At 49.6% G+C, this 16,539-nt stretch overlaps 1 protein-coding gene across 1 annotated transcript in view; it reads right to left on the reverse strand.

The window, feature by feature from the left end:
• Window positions 1-1,155: 1,155 nt before the first annotated feature.
• The window catches only part of GNA14 (G protein subunit alpha 14), a 203,585-nt gene continuing 188,201 nt past the window's right edge, over window positions 1,156-16,539 (reverse strand). Inside the window, exons 3-7 of the mRNA XM_060610019.3 lie at window positions 12,302-12,456; window positions 9,407-9,535; window positions 7,154-7,283; window positions 3,179-3,332; window positions 1,156-2,200 (exon numbers count right to left, since the gene is read on the reverse strand). Coding sequence (XP_060466002.1) covers window positions 2,010-2,200; window positions 3,179-3,332; window positions 7,154-7,283; window positions 9,407-9,535; window positions 12,302-12,456 — 759 coding nt within the window. The 3' untranslated portion in view covers window positions 1,156-2,009. The remainder of the gene's footprint in view (window positions 2,201-3,178; window positions 3,333-7,153; window positions 7,284-9,406; window positions 9,536-12,301; window positions 12,457-16,539) is intronic.

The raw sequence follows: 16,539 nt of genomic DNA on the forward strand, positions 1-16,539 counted from the left end.
AGAGAGAAAGCACATAAGCAGGGGAAAGGCAGAGAGGGAGGGAGAGAACCCAAAGCTGGCTCCGCACTGTTGGGGCTCAAACGCACTAACCATGAGATTGTGACCTGAGCCGAAACCAAGAGTCAGATACTTAACCGACTGAGCCACCCAGGTGCCCTGGAGGTGGTGTTTCTACTGCTGATCAGCAGGTGAATGGGCTGGAGAGGGAGGTCGTGACTGCTGCACGGAGGGGACTAAACCCATACGATATGCTAGCCCCAAATGCAGTTTCAGGCACCAAGGAAAACCCTAATTTAGTCGCATCTGTCACCAAGTGAATAGTGGGCTGCATCTGAGAAGAGGACAACAGTGCCATCATCTGGTTCTGGCTCGCCAAAGGCGAGGCCCGGCGATGCCCTGGCTGTGGAACCCATTACAAGCATTAACTTACTCCAAAGGTGCTGTAAAGTTTCTTCTTTCCAATAAAGACTGGCCATTGCATTGGCTCCTTCTCTCATAAAAAAAAAAAATTAACCAACTCAGCTTATGGACTGTGAAACGAATCTGAAGCTCAGATTCAAAGGCAGCCCCAAAAGGGAGCAGACTATGGCATCCCAAAAGTGTGCCTCTTTGGCAGAAGGATTACTTTGAGCTGATTATTTTTAAGAAATAGGAGATATGGCAAAAGCTCTGGAAATCTAGTAAAAGCTACTCTTGTATAAGGGAAATCTCCGTTTGTGAGGGTATCCAGAAAGACAAAGTGACTGTGTCATCACAACCTTACTCTTGTTCACTGTGCTTTGCCTGATGGCCACCTATGAGAGGTTCTTCCTCCTCCAACATCTTTCTTAGGTCTTTAGCTGAAGAAGGTACTCAAGGTGAGAGCTTGGCCTGTTTGGGAAGTGGTTCAGTTCTTCTGGAGACCTCTAATGTGTACAGGAGGCATACATACTATTAAACTCCTGGGCTTTTTCCTGTTAATCTGTTTTGCTTGTTTGTTTTACAGGGGGGGGATCTCAGCCAGGAACCTAGAAAGTAAAAGGAAATTTACTTTTCCTCTCCTGGAAGGACATGTAGAAAGTTTGAGTTACATACAAACTATTAAAGTCACAGCATTTTTCTTTTTAGGAGCTGACCCATCCGTCAACGACGAGCTCAAAGAAACACAACGTAATCCAATGCTAATGGCAGAATGGTATATTCTTAGCCTCCTCAGAAAGGCACAGCATACACGGTTCAAACAGCAAAACTGTGGTGGCCATCAGAACTTTGGCAGGGGTTGCATTACGCTGGTTAAACAGTTTAGGCTTTTAGTCATTTCGTAAGTTTACAAGACTTGGTCGTGTATATATATACACACATAAAACACACACATTTTTTACCAGTACAGCATGTATGCTATCTCGAGCCCACTTATGTCAACTTTGGCTGCATGGTGATCAAATTATGGCAAAACTAAGTTAGATCTATTAATATAGTCATCAGTTTGGCCTAAAAATATTTAACACAAAAAAAACAAAACCAAAAAAATCTTTGATGGCATGTTAAATGCATAGTTCAGCATGGAGAGAGAAAAACAATCTAAAATCTCTAAATTACAAGATTTAATAAAAAACCTTCAAACCCCTTAATTTTCTTTTTTGAAAATATCACCCAAACTCATCCTAGAGGTCTCAAGGTATGATCTATAAACTAACAGACACCTCTGTTACATGATGTGTTAATGCCTATTAAACACACTTAAAAAAACATAAATCACAGTGGCTGTTAATTCTATAAAATATCAAATTCAAAACTTACACAAAATCTTAGAGCCAAAACTCAAGAAAAGAAATATAAAAACAATTTGGGAATCAAGACTTGGAAAAAGGGTGCCACACTCAAATATCTGGTAAGGTCCGACACCTGGCCCCGTGGCCTGCATGACGACTCCGTGCTGCCAGGGGTGGGTGACGTCACAAGCACTTGCAAATATGTGAGGAGCTTGCGAATCCTGTCTTCCGGAATGGGTGAGAAGTGCGCAGCAGCTTTCAAACCAGGTTGAACTCCCTCAGGTTGAGCTGGAGAATCGTGTCTTTCACGGCAGCGAACACAAAGCGGATATTCTCCGTGTCTGTAGCACACGTGAAGTGAGAATAGATGACTTTCTCTTTGTCAGGATTCTGATCTTGGTAAAGCTTCAGGATAAAGTCTCTGGCAGCTTTGACATCCTGCTTTGGTCCTAGTCAAGAGTGTAGTTACAGGGATAAAGAAGAAAGATCGTGACCAACAGGTCCTCCCCCAAATCATTCTCGATATAGTCATGCTCTTGCGTGGGATCCTTCTTTCAGTTGTCTTAGTTCTAGAGGATAGTTGACCTGGGGACATTAACTTTCGTTCTATTTTATTAAATCTCATAAAAGAGTCTTTTAAAGTGTTCACTGCCATCTAAAAATTGTACTTTAAAGCAATCTGTTGAAAAATAGCCAACTTAATTTTTGGATTTGGACCACAGAGGCAGACAGAAGTGGGCTAGGACTAGGGGAAGGAAGGACACAGGAACATGATTAGACACCCAAGTCTCATTTTAACGCGTGAGGGCTCTACCCGATAGGGCCACTGCAGCTGTGACCTTTCGGTCGTAGGACGCTAAAACCCTAAACATCAGTATCACACTTCCCGATATTCGAGACCTCCTGTACCAGAAATCCTTAGCAACAAGACATAAACTTTGCAGCCAGGGGTAGGTCACATTCATAAAACTGTTGTCTACCCTGTGCCTAGGAAGGGGGCTGCCACACTAACATACACAGAAGAAGTACCGGGCACTCGGACAGAGACCGGAAAGGCAGGGCGGGCACAGTCTCTGCCTCGGGAGCTGCCCACACGGACAACACTACACAGAGTGACGGAGGCCAGGGGACAACAGAGTGAGCCCCCGCTGCCAGGGGAGCACGCGGGAGGCACACCTATGCAGACGAGGGTGCCGCGAGGGTGAGAAGGACTTCCCGGAGGAGGCGCCTGAGCTGGGTCTTGGAGAACAGGGTGAAGTTCACAAAAGGTGTGGGCGTGCGTGGAGGTGCTGAGGCAAAACACAGTGATGCACCTGGAGCTTCGGTGAGAAAGGGTGTTAGAGGCAGATCGGGGGGCAGGGGGGGCCCAGGGGCCTGACCAATGACTCTGGATGATGCCCGGGGAAGTCAACAAGATGGACACTCACCTGTGTATTCTGGGAAGTAGCTAATTAGATGAGAGTACATGATTTTCTCTTCCAAAAGATCCTTCTTATTTAAGAACAAAATCACGGATGAGTTCAGAAACCAGGGGTAGGTAATAATGGTTTTAAATAAGGCTTTGCTCTCCTCCATGCGGTTCTAAGCGAGAAACAACGGGCTTAGGGTTAATAAGAAAAACGGTACTTTGGGAGCAACGTGCCAAAATGTCTGGTCCCGCCCATCTGTCCCCTCACCCAGCTACCGGCTCCATATCACTGTCCTTGCTGAAGCTGGTGAGCACCTGGGGCCCCTCCGGATACCAGGTCTCCTGCCTCTATTCCCCCCCCCCCGCCCACACACCCCCACCCCCGCCGGCTCTCTTAGTCACTCTCTTCGGTATGCGTTCTGTGGCACCACAAGTAAACACACGTCAGAAAGGCTTTTGTGAAACTTGGAAGAAAGTTCCTATCCTATTTGACAAAAGTTTTCTGGGTCATTACTGGGACTACCGAGTGGGGGAAGTGAGTAACTTAGACCCCGGAAGCCCTGTGTCATTGGGGTTGGGCTCCCAGACCATGAGGGGGAAGCTCCTGGAGCCCAGCCCCCGCCCAGAGGAACGCTGTGGACACCGGCAGAGCGGGGAGCGCACGCTGCTGACACACTTCACGTGGTGGCAATACAGAGGAGCTCTACTCGGGGCACACGGTCCCCATTTGATGGATGAGCATAGTGGTGTTCACAAGTTTAAATTATGTCCCAAGCCCATGTGGTAGTAGGACCTGATCAAACTTACGTAGAAACGCCGTCAACATCTCTTAACATTTGACATTGGCAAGAATACACCAAATGTTCCTACTTCAGGGAGAGTAGACAGGGCACATACAAATCTCATCTGGTGACAATACTTGTTCTAGATAGTACTCTGCTCTGAAGGTTTTTTGTTTTTTTTTTAATCTTTATTTTTGGGAGAGCACAAGCCAGGGAGGGGTGGAGAGAGGGGAAGAGAAGATCCCGAAGCAGACTCTCTGCTGACAGGCTGACAGCAGAGAGCCCAACGCGGGGCTCGAACTCACAAACTCTAAGATCATATCCTGAGCCAAAGTCAGACACTCAACAGACAGAGCCAGCCAGGCACGCCTGCTCTAAGAGTAAAGAAACAGCAGCTTCCCTTTAGACAGAGGGAAGTGCTCAGACAAAACCATGAAAGCCTTGCCCGCCCGCTGCGGAGGAACATGCTGTAAATCTGTTTGCCTACAAGTCCTGTACACTGGGACTCATTCTCTTGCTCGGTAGCCTTTTGGGCATTAAGATCTGGCATTTATTACCAGATAGGTAACCCCTCAGTTGTTAGTATTTTTTTTTTTTAATTTTTAAAAATGTTTTTATTGATTTTTGAGAGAGAGGGAGACACAGAATCCAAAGCAGGCTCCAGACTCTGAGCTACCAGCCCTGAGCCCGACGCGGGGCTCCAACTCACGCTCTGCAAGATAATGACCTGAGCCGACTTAGAAGCCCGACCAACTGAGCAACCCAGGTGCCCCGTCCCTTAGTTGTTTTTAAAGCTTAACAAAAATTTATTATCTTTTCAGTTATGATCTCCAAGGAAAGACAACACAGCCGGCTCTTGAATAGCACAGGAGGCAGGGGCGCTGACCTACCGGAAGAGTCGAGAATGTGCACACACAGGCACCCGGGGGGCTCAGTCGGTTAGGCGTCCAACTCTTGATCTCAGGTCATGATATCATGGTTTGTGACATCGAGCGTCACACTGGGCTCTACACGGACAACGCAGGGCCTGCCTTCGATTCTGTCTCTCCCTCTCTCTGCCCTTCTCAGCTTGGTCCCTCCCTCTCTCTCTCTCTCCCTCAAAATAAATAAGCTTAAAAAAAAAAAAAAAGAAAATGTGCATATAACTTCTTACTTCTCCCAAAACTTAACTACTGCTAGCCTACTGTTGACCAGAAGTGTCACCAACAATCGATTAACACGTATTTTTATATGTTATGGGTGTCGTATACCATATTCTTACAATAAAGCTAGAGAAAAGCAATGAGAAAATCGTAAGGAAAATACACTTAGTGTACTGTATTTATCGGGGAAAAAAACCCACGTATAAGTGGACCCATGCAGTTCAAACCTGTGTTGTTCAAGGGTCTAGTGTATACGAAGAAACAATTCCTGGGGCGCCTGGGTGGCGCAGTCGGTTAAGCGTCCGACTTCAGCCAGGTCACGATCTCGCGGTCTGTGAGTTCGAGCCCCGCGTCAGGCTCTGGGCTGATGGCTCGGAGCCTGGAGCCTGTTTCCGATTCTGTGTCTCCCTCTCTCTCTGCCCCTCCCCCGTTCATGCTCTCTCTCTGTCCCAAAAATAAATAAAAAAAAGAAAAGAAACAATTCCTACGCAGCCTCGGGAGGGGACGCAACAGATAATTACAACTGGGATAGGAAGGTTTGAGTGGCAGCCACTTAATCTTTCTCCCGATACCTTGTGACTTTCGGCAAAAAGAAAATGTCTAATTTCTACACATATAGGGCTGAGGCGTTGGTCCCTTGTGCGCCTGAATACGCTTTTGAGTTTTCTGAGAAACATCATTAAGTAATCCCGAGACAAATTGGGAGCTAATTTTTCACATTGATAACGTGATGCCTTTTTTGCTTTTTTAACAAAATGTCTCCCTTGGAAGAGCTGGGGGGCAGCCAGGATTGCCGTGTTTCTCTGCACAATGACGCTAGTAAGTGGGTTAATCCTCCACTAATTAGCTAATGTAACTGTGCTCCACAGAGAAAGGTCTGCTCTCAAGAAATACAAGATCCCATTTGTTCGGTGATTGCCTAATCCTGGGCAGAGTTCTTCACCGCTTTACGATCACGACCCAGAAGCAAGAGACATTTTTCTACGAGGTCAGGATGTGTCGTGCAAGGGTGGGGAAAAGACCAGGGGAGGACAATGGTGTCCCACAGAGCACACCCCCACCTCGCAACGAAGTGACAGGAATGGCTCTCCCCACTTCCTGGGCAGACACAGTTAATGCAGTTTGACCCAGCTAGGACTATGGCAACTTTGCAGGGGACACGGGATGCCTGACCGGGGTAGGTCCGAACAGCTCCAAGCATCTGGCACCACTCCCCATGCCAGCTCAGTTAGGGACCTAAGGAGGTTGGGAAGCCTGTTCTCATTATATTTATTGGAAATGGCATTGCTCTGGGGCACCCGCATGGCTCAGTCGGTTAGGCATCCAACTTCGGCTCAGGTCATAATCTCACGGTTTGTGGGTTCGAGCCCCGTGTCAGGCTCTGCACCGACAGCTCAGAGCTTGGAGCCTGCTTCGGATTCTAGCCTCCCTCTCTCTCTGCCCCTCCCCTGCTTGCGTGTGCATGCTCTCCTCTCTCAAAAATAAGCATTGTCTTAAAAAAGAAAGAAGTAACATTGCTCAACTTTGGCTATATGTTAGTACCCATAAAGGGCTTGGAAAAGATACCTCCAAACTCAGACCCAGGAAATACAAATCTCTCCTGTGGGGTCCAAAAGATGGTCTTTTTTAAAACTCCCCAAGGGGTCCCAATATGCAGCCACGGCTGAGAACCAAAGTCTGCAGGGACTCTACCCCCGGCAGCACAGGAGCTTAGATCCCAGGCTCAGCCCACACCCACCTCAACTAAACCAGAATCCTGAGTTGGACCCAGGTGCCAGGTTTTTCGCAATGATCCCCGGGGAATCGCAGTGCGTATCCAACTTTGAGGACCGGGTTTCTAGGCCAGTGATTCTCCCGCTTCCCCGTGTACTTCATTCAGTTTGGGTTGACTGACGAGGCATGCATTTCCAACAAGCGCCCAGATGATGGCGGTGCTGCTAAGCCAGAGACCACGCTTGGACCAGCCGAGCCGGCTTAGCCTCAAGAACGGAGTCCAGAGCGCTGGCTTCTTGCAAACTGCAGAAAGAGTTCCCCGTTTTCCACAGCCGTCCCCTTCCCCACCCAGCGTACCTCGTTGTCACACTCGGCCAGGACCTGGTCGTATTCACTCAGAGCAACCAAAAAAATAATGGAGGTGACGCTCTCAAAGCAATGAATCCATTTCCGTCTCTCAGATCGCTGGCCACCAACGTCCACCATCCTGTTCAACAGAAACAGAGATCATTCAAAGGTTGGCATGCGTGGCTCTCTGGGGAAAAAGGGCGGGAGTCCTTATATTGTGGAAACGCGTTAGGGTCCTCAGTAATTGTTTTCGAGTGAAAAGGGGCCTTACGGTTAGAATGTGTGAGCACCGCTCCATGAGGCAGCGAGGAACCCTAGATGCTTCCTAGAGCAAAGGAGGCACACGAGGCAAGCAGAGTTACTGAAGACAGACGTAGAGGTCACTCGGGGGGAGCCTGCTCGGGGACGCTGGTTTGGAAGCTGCTGCAACAGTCCAGGCAGGAAGCACAAGCATCCACTTAGCTGTTGCTCGAACCACGGCCGAGTGTCAGGACACCAGACACACAAGGGGCAGAAAGGTGGGCGGTCTTCCAGGTCCACTCAGCTGGATTCGGGCCCTCACCCCCGCCTGTTTTTCACCACTCCTCAGATTTCTCCAGAAATCCTCTCTGCCTTAGGTGGATGCCACCCCTTCTGCCCTATAAAGACCTACAAGTTTCCTCCGTCCTATGTGGAAACCCAAGGCCTTCCTCTGTGTCTTGGGGAAAGACTTCAGAGTCATAGCCCCAAGATGGCCCCGGAGCTGAAACGCTCCAGGAGTCGGGCAGTTTCCGGAAACGAGTCAAGTGGGTCTCTCCAAAGCATGACAACAGGCAACTCGAGAATGCTAGGGGCCCTGTCTGCAGGGTCGACTGCCATGCAGCTGGATAGAAACGCACCCCATGACCGGACCCTCAACCTTTCAGAGAAACCAGTTATCAAGTGTTTTAAGCAAAATGGACCAAGTTTCAAAAGTTGTTTAAAAACACCATGTGGGCCAAAGATGGTGGTATCTGTGGACCAGATACCAGTTTTCCAAGTAGCAAACAGCACTGATTCTGAAATAGTTGTGTTCATAAATTCATGGCATTCAGATACAGATTTTTAAGTTTATTATTATTATTTTTTTTTTTTTTTTTTTGAGAGAGAGAGAGGGGGTAACAACAAGAGCAAAAGTAGGTCGGGGGAGAGAGAGAGGGAGACACAGAATCTGAAGCAGGCTCCAGGCTCTGAGCTACGAGCACACACCCCGACGTGGGGCTCGAACTCACAAACCGTGAGATCATGACCAGAGCCAAAGTCTGACGCTCAACTGACTGAGCCACCCGGGCACCCCCAGATGAAGATTTTCAAGGGGCTCGACCAGAGCAACAATGCTCCGAAGCCTTGAGATGGAACAGGGTATACAGACGGCCTGGGTGTGGCAGGGTGGGACCTGTCCATCTCCACTGGAAAAGCATAATGTAATTAGCCCTAAGGAGGAACATGGGAACCAAGGGATATAGAATTGCTTTGAAATTTGCAATGCTGGGCATATGTACCATATTACTAATTTGTTGCCATAATTAGATGCAATGAAGGTCCACTTAAGTCATCCTAAAAGTACTTCTTATATTTATATGTGGGAATTCATACATTTTTATACAGCTGTAAATAGTTTATTGTGTAATTTTTAATTTTTTTAACATTTATTTATTTTTGAGAGAGAGAGAGAGCATGAGTAGGGGAGGGTCAGAGAGAGAGGGAGACACAGAATCTGAGCTCCAGGCTCTGAGCCATCAGCACAGAGTCCAACGCGGGGCTTGAACTCACAAACCATGATATCGTGACCTGAGCCGAAGTCGGATGCTTAACCGACTGAGCCACCCAGGTGCCCAGTAGTAATTTTTAATACACACTTTTGTGTTGGCTCTTTGTTTTTTTTTTTTTTTAAATAGATGTTAGAGAAGGAAATATAAGGGAAGAGAAATAGTCAAATTTAGGGAAACGACATCAGTGTTTTCAATTTGTGGTTACAGAAGTATACATCTATGTGTGCGTGTGTTTTACACACAGGAATCACTCCAGACTTAGGTAAGGAGACTTTTATGTTCTACGGGGAACAGGAAGGGGAGCTCCTCTCCATTCTAGGACCGGAGACCTATCACAATTCTAAACACCTCGTGACGGACAGGGTCATACGGCTCTAGGAGCTATAACCGCTCTTAGGAATAACGGACTTAATTTGGGGACTTCCAAGACCGGACAGCTTCTTAATGGACCACATCAGGGAGACAGTCTTACCGAAAGATGATGTTCTCCAAGTCAAACGGATACTCGATGATGCCGGTTGTGGGCACGCGAACACGAAGCACGTCCTGCTGGGTTGGCACGAAGGACGGCATTGCGATCCGGTCAATGTCGGTCAGGTAACTGTGAGAGCAGACAGCAAGGCGCCAAGACTTGTGTCAGACATCGGGGAAGTCAGCCTAACTCACTGCACCCCCCCCCCCCCCCCCCGCCAGTCTCAAGGATTCCAGCCAAGATTTCTTGAGACCTGGTGCTGACCAGGCACCCCCACCCCAACTGTGACCGTTTGGGAGGGAATGTGGACCAGAAGCTCCCATGAGCCCCTGGGAAACCTGTAAATCAGGCCATCTCTTCCTCTGGGCTCCAAGCTCTCTCTCTCTCGCTGGCCAGTGAGGGAGCCGGCGGGTCGGAAGGAAAGGCTGTTGGGATGGGCTCGCTGACCCTCCTCCATCCCACACTCACCCCCCTCCACAAACAGTGTAGAATGTAGACGCTGTTCTCAAGGGCGTTGCTCGATGAATTAGAGTTTCTATGAGAATATAAAGGTATAAACAGGCCATCTCAAAGTTCCTTCACAAGAAAAAGTTTACTGTTTATTGGGAAACTGAACATCCACAAGAAGCCAAAACCGGTCTCAGATGATTTCTGGCCGTACATTAAATTCCTAAGCCGAAAACAAATCACTCTTTCTGTGGTCAAATGAGAAGACACTTTTTTTTAAGCTCTAAGTCCTTTCTAAAAGGCATTTTCGAGAAAAATGACCGTAACCAGGCCCTGGCTAACGATGGAGGTAGTGATTCAGAGGCTCCCGCAAAGTAAGGTTTGGCCCTGTCTTCTCCCTGCGCAGACAGACCCGGGCTAGGATAGCGGTGCCCAGCAAGCGGCATGAAGGGGAGCCCGGGGGGGAACAGGCGAACCCTATTCACCGTGCAGCCCTCACTCCAAGGAAGCAAACCACACTCCGTCAAACCGTACGTCGCTTGAGGACAGAGAGCACTGGCTGTACCTGCAGCTCTTACCCCGGTGCCTGGCCCACAGCAGGCACACACTGAAGTCCTGTCGAGGGAACGCCTGGCCCAATAAGCGGATGACAACTATGGACCCGGACCAAGGACGCTGCACAAGCGCCTTGAATATTGCCAAGTCCAAAGGCGGGGCAACACCGGGTTTCTGAGGGCCACTCTGTTTGCAGCCCTGTCCACCTGGCTGTTCCCTACACTCCTGCCAGCGCGTGAGCTCCAGTGTTCAGGGCTCCACCGGGTCTCCTCCGAATGGATCTACATCAAGAGCCCCGGCCACTCCCCAGGACCTTCACAGAAGCCGATGACACTAGGCTGTCTCAGGGAAGGACCGGAGATGGCTTCACTGACTTGAGGTTGTCTCTCACTCTATACCTGCCAATGGCAGTCTGTCCTCTTCCTTGGGACACCGCCTTCCTTCCTTCTGGATCTTTTCTGAGCTGACCCAACACCTTCTCTGGGATTCTTTTATTTCCTTTTCCTACCTGACTGCTCTGTTGCAGCTAAATGTTCCTGTGCTTAGGGTGGTTGTGCAAACCTGGGTTAATGGCATTGAACACTCGGCCGGGCACACGCATCAAAGGGCTTCGAGATTTCAGGTTTCCTTTCCTGACCACTGCCTTGTCCAGACGATGCGGGTGAACCACCTCCCCGCACCAGCTCAGAGGGCAAGGGCAACACCGGAAGGGAAGGAGATGCACCTGCGGGGAAGGGCAAAGAATTCTGGGGCCCTCAGATGACGGAAGATGACATGGGGCAAAGGGGAAAGAGCTGAGATGCAGAAGCCGGAATCATCACCTCTTCAAGAAGGAATATGATAGATCTATTTTGTCCAGTGACCTAGATGACGGAGAGGCATGGCCTCAAGAAATTCTTAAGACGATGAAATGCTGTGATCTCCATGGGAAAGTTTGTGTGCAGGACCATCTGTTTCGTTTTTCCTTAGAGATTAATGATTTAGAACTAGAGCTTTATGAATCAAAAATATAGTGTGCAGGCCTTCCCAGAGAGTCAATAAGCAAAGGGCCCCGGGACTGAGCTTCCTGCGTGCACGGGGCCTGCAGAACCCGTCTTGCCCACTAGAGGGAAGCACCAGATCAGCCACGGGCGTGGGCCTATTTCACTGCTGGTCTGCACTCTGATTTTTATTATTATTTTTTCTTACTATGAAATTTATGGTCAAATTGGTTTCACTCTGATTTTAGATTTGAGGACAGTTGGACCTGCTGTCTAATGATCAGGAAACCAGAAGGTAGAGGGATACGGAGAAGAGGAAAGTAGAATCCAGAAGCAGCGGTCGTCCGTATTTAAGTCAGAAAATTCCAGCACCCCAAATGAGATGAGTCCCCTCAAAGGGAGCCCGTATTGGATTGAGCTTCTTGTTGAAAAAAGAGACAGCTGGGTGGCTCAGTCAGTGAAGCGACCGACTGTGGCTCAGGTCACGAGCTCACCGGTTTGTGAGTTCGAGCCCCGCGGCCGGCTCTGCGCTGACAGCTCAAAGCCTGGAACCTGCTTCGGATTCTGTGTCTCCCTCGCTCGCGCTCTGCCCCTCCCCCACTTGCTTGCATGTGCACTCTCTCGCTCTGTCTCAAGAATAAGTCAACATTAACAACAATTTTTTTAAGAAAAAAAAGAAAAAGAGGCTTGGAACACAGCAACGAAAGGTGAACGTGGACAAGGACAGAGTTTTTCGGGGGTGGTACGAGACGCACCAAGAAGTCAGAGGGGACGCTGACAAGCGGGAAGGAGGTAGTGTTGCAACGAGGGCCCACGTTTTATAGGCAGCTAGTTCCTCCCCAGCGAGAAGCTTCCTCGAAGCGTGGCCACGTGTGCCAGATGCGCGTGGGGCTAGGCCGGGCTCTGTACTCACTATCTGGCAGAGTCCGAGAGCTGATACTCCCTCCTCCTGTCGTAACACTCCTGGATTCCCGGGTCCTGCCACAGCTGCTTGATGGCCTCCACCTGGTCCCTGGAGAGCGCACAGACCTTGTCCACTTCCACTTCTCGGATGAGCTGGGCATTTTCCTAAGCGAAGGAGAGAGATGCTTTTGGCGGGCAAAGGCAAAGGAAGCCACCCCGCTGGTGACATGGGGGCAAGATTTCCCCCGGTCTGTGGATCCGGGAAGATCTCACTAGATGCCGGGGGCCCTCCAGGGGAGCCGCTCGCAGGCAGGCACTCAGCTACGGTGCAGACGACGTGGCTGCTGAAACCGGGCAGAGCCACGCAAAGACCAAGACCCGCGGCTTTCGGTCCCAGCGGGACCCAGGGGCCAGTTTCACCAGCGTTCAATACCCAACTGTGAACAGAGAAACCCGAGCGCGAGGGATCCTCACTTTACTCGGGCGTCTGCATCTCAGGGCAATTTGAAAAGAACCATTTTTACTGTCCTGGCGTACAAGGGTGGGGTGGTGAAGGAGGTCCACCTCCGTGCAGTAAGGGACTGCCGTGTCTTCAGAGAATAGCCAATTCGATGTCAGTCTGCTGTCTTTGTCCTCTTTCCCTTCTTTTGTTTTTTTTTTTCCTTCAGTAACTTAGACTTAATTTCTTACAGCAGTTTTAGGTTCAGAGCAAAGCAGAGGAAGTGCAGAGAGTTCCCATCCATTCTGCTGTTTATCATCACGCATCACTGATACGACCCTTTCCCATGGCAGAACCACTCTCGGTGCAACTCCCCGTGCCAATGAATGCTGTAATATCGTGATATTTATCGTTACTGTCATTAAATAACTCTTGCTCCTACACCACTGCTCCATTATTACGGTACTTGTTAAGATCGCCATGGCTGTAATTACTACTATTACAGCAGTTAACATGTATTGCCCACTTTGCATGTGCCGAGAGGTACGCACACATTATCTCATTTAATCCATGTAGGGCAAGCACGGGGCCACACCTCTCACCAAACCTTAGCCAATGAAAATACATCCTCAACACGACCGCGTGTTGGCCGCAGAGGTCCAACATCCCATCCCTTGGCCGCATATTGCAGCGGACAAGGGAATCCTGCCGAAGGAGACGGGAACCCCACCTTCCCTCCGCTCTGCCGTCCTGCCACATCTCAGGGCAATGACATCACGCAGGGCTGGCCACCCACCGGCAGCTGTCAGCAAAGCATCCGCTTAGCAGCTGTGATCTCCTGGAGTCTCTACGGTACTCCCTGAAAAGTTGCTCCTGTCTTGCATAATTCATCCTCATTAACAGCCCGACAGGAAGCTGGAGAAAAGGGAGATCTTACAGATTCCCTCGGCTCAGGGCAAAACCGAGGGCTGGGATGACATCAGCATGGCTCTGCACCCCACCCACCGAGGGTGGATATAAACTCTTTCCCTGGACCGTGGGGTCCTTGGCAGGTAGAAGACCCCGGGTGTAGAATCTCAAACAGGTGTAAGCAGAATGGATCAGTGGGAAGTGCCCCGGGCTGGGAATAAGGAGCTCGAGTTCGACTAGTGCAGCTGGGACTTTTAAAGACTCCAGTGGTTACCGATCTCGGCATCCTCATTTGTGAAAGCAGCCAGTGATGTTTCAAGGAGTCTGATTTATAAGCTAGTAAGTACCAGCCAAATGTGAGCAAAATTAGCCTTATCAGTGTGGTGGACGCCTAATAAATATCTGTTTGCAAAAAGAGGGCACGCTGATAGCCTTTAAACCATGACTTCCAATCCGCCCACAAGCACATTGGACATCACCTGCCTTACTCGAAGCCAGAGAGAACGAAGAATGCAGAACATGGACAGAGTCTGTAGGGAGCCAAAGGGTTGTCTTCTCCTTCCTCCCTGCCTCCCGCCACCGTCCTCCTCCCACGTACCATCAGGTGGTCTCTTCCCACCTGGGGCATGGCTCTACGTAAAGTGTCTGTTTTCTTCCCCGTCTTCGTAACCGGCCAGGAAACGCCACGAGGGCAGAGCCAATGTCTTCCCTGTCCTTATATCCCAGAACCTAGTGCAGTGCCTGGCAAATAACAGGTGTTCTAGTGATGCAGGCATCTAGCCAACATTTGGGGCACGTAAACAAAAATCTACCTAACAGAACATCACGAGAAAATAACAGCAAAAGAACTTGAGGACAGTATGACAGAGCCCGTGTCAGTCACAGCGAGAGCACAGAGGAGCTCGGAGACGAGAAAGTGTCTCAGAGTAGGAAATGCTCTGGTGATTTCTGGCCAGTCTGTCGCTCTCACTCTGCCCCTGGTGGCAGGCGGGCGGAATCGTTGCTTCAGGGATGCCTGCCTCTTAGGCGGCTCTCCTAAATAGGACTATTTTAACTTGTAAAGCGGTCATCCCCGCACCCAGCGTGGCACTCAAACTCGCGACCCCGAGGTCCAGTTGGATGCTCCACTGACTGAGCCAGCCAGGCGCCCCCTAAATATAACTACGACTCTCGGCTTAACTCCTGAGAGAGAGAGCACTGTGAGAATCATCGGGATGTTACAAATATTCCCACCTCCCCGCCTCACAAATGTCACGGAGAATTGTACTTCACGGTGGGTGAAGCAGAAGTGGACCCAACACTTGTGTCTTTTAGAAAGAAACTTCAAAGAGCCACTGAGTAATTTGCCACACTCCCTTTCATCTACTGTGGTGATGGTCAGGAGACAAGATGGAGCCTCCATCAGCCGGGCTTCCTGAGCAAGTTCAATGAGTGGAGATTCCCCCCCCACACTGCACGCATAGCATGAGTGAGAAATCATCTTTCACTGTGATAAGTAAGCTGAACTGTGGGGGCAGTTTGTTCCCGGAGCACAACCTACTCTATTTTGACCGGCCCGTGTCACAATGGATAAGTCCAGTATTTGACTCTGGCAGGAGAGAGACAGAAAAAATGCAGCCCAGTGAGATATCCCAGAGGAATGTAGGCTTCTACATGGGCACCCAGTCGGGGGGGGGGGGCAGAGAAGGGGGTACAGAGGCTGTGGAAAGACAAATCTGAGCTTTCAGGTAACCCGGGGAGCTCAGCCAGGAGAGCAAGATCCAGTGTCTGTTCAGCCAAGTGAGGGGACTATGGAGGGACCCGGGCTTGAAAGAAGAAGGGACCTCAGTCTCCTTACAAACCCAGCAATTGGGAACTGGATTTGGAACCCAGTGAATTCAAGGAGCCCAGACGTATTCCAAGTTTAGAGCTCTCCTCCTGGCTAAGGCTCCCACCTGTTGAGATCATGATTTTTAAACTTACTTTGGAATAATGTAAGATAGGGAAAATGATAGAAGAGTTCCTCTGTGCCTTTCAAGATTGTCCCAATGTCGACGATTTATGGCCATGCCTTATCATCCATCCCCTTTCCGGACACACACGCACATAGACTTGCCACCTGAAGACTTGAGAGGACGTTGCAGACCCAATGCCTCTTCATTGCTAAAGACTTTGGTGTGATTTCCTAAAAACGAGGACCCTGGACTATAAAAATCACAGTGTAATGACCAAAAGCAAGAAGCGTAGCATTGACACAATATTGTGATCTCATCTTCAGACCTTCCCCAAAGTCTGTCAGTTGTCCTCTTTTTTTTTTTTTTAATTTCTTTTTTTTATCATTTATTTATTTTTGAGACAGAGGGAGACAGAGCATGAACGGGGGAGGCGCAGAGAGAGAGGGAGACACAGAATCGGAAGCAGGCTCCAGGCTCTGAGCCATCAGCCCAGAGCCCGACGCGGGGCTCGAACTCACGGACCGCGAGATCGTGCCCTGAGCCGAAGTCGGATGCTCAACCGACTGAGCCACCCAGGCGCCCCTGTCAGTTGTCCTCTTAATGCCCTTTATCTGCCCCATCTAGGATCACATCACGCAGCTACTTGCCTCCGTGGTCTCTATTTATCTGGAAAGGTTCTACGGTCGGATATCATTTTGTCGCCTGATCGAGAATGGCCTGACGAGGACATGAGTTTGGCTGGGAGGGAGAGTGGCCCAGCCACCGCCCACTGTGGGTCCTGTGGACCCCTGTGGATCGTTCCAGGAAAAAATATTGTGAAGGGTGGAGAGGAGTGAGAAAGTGGGTGACCCATTTTTAAATACATTTTATTGAAATATGAATGACTCTGAGGTGCCTGGGTGGCTCCGTCGGTTAAACATCTGAATCTCGATTGCAGCTCTGGTCATGATCTCACGGGTCATGGGT

This window comes from Panthera onca, chromosome D4 (genome assembly GCF_046562875.1).
Source record: "Panthera onca isolate mPanOnc1 chromosome D4, mPanOnc1 haplotype 2, whole genome shotgun sequence".
Lineage (NCBI taxonomy): Eukaryota > Metazoa > Chordata > Mammalia > Carnivora > Felidae > Panthera > Panthera onca.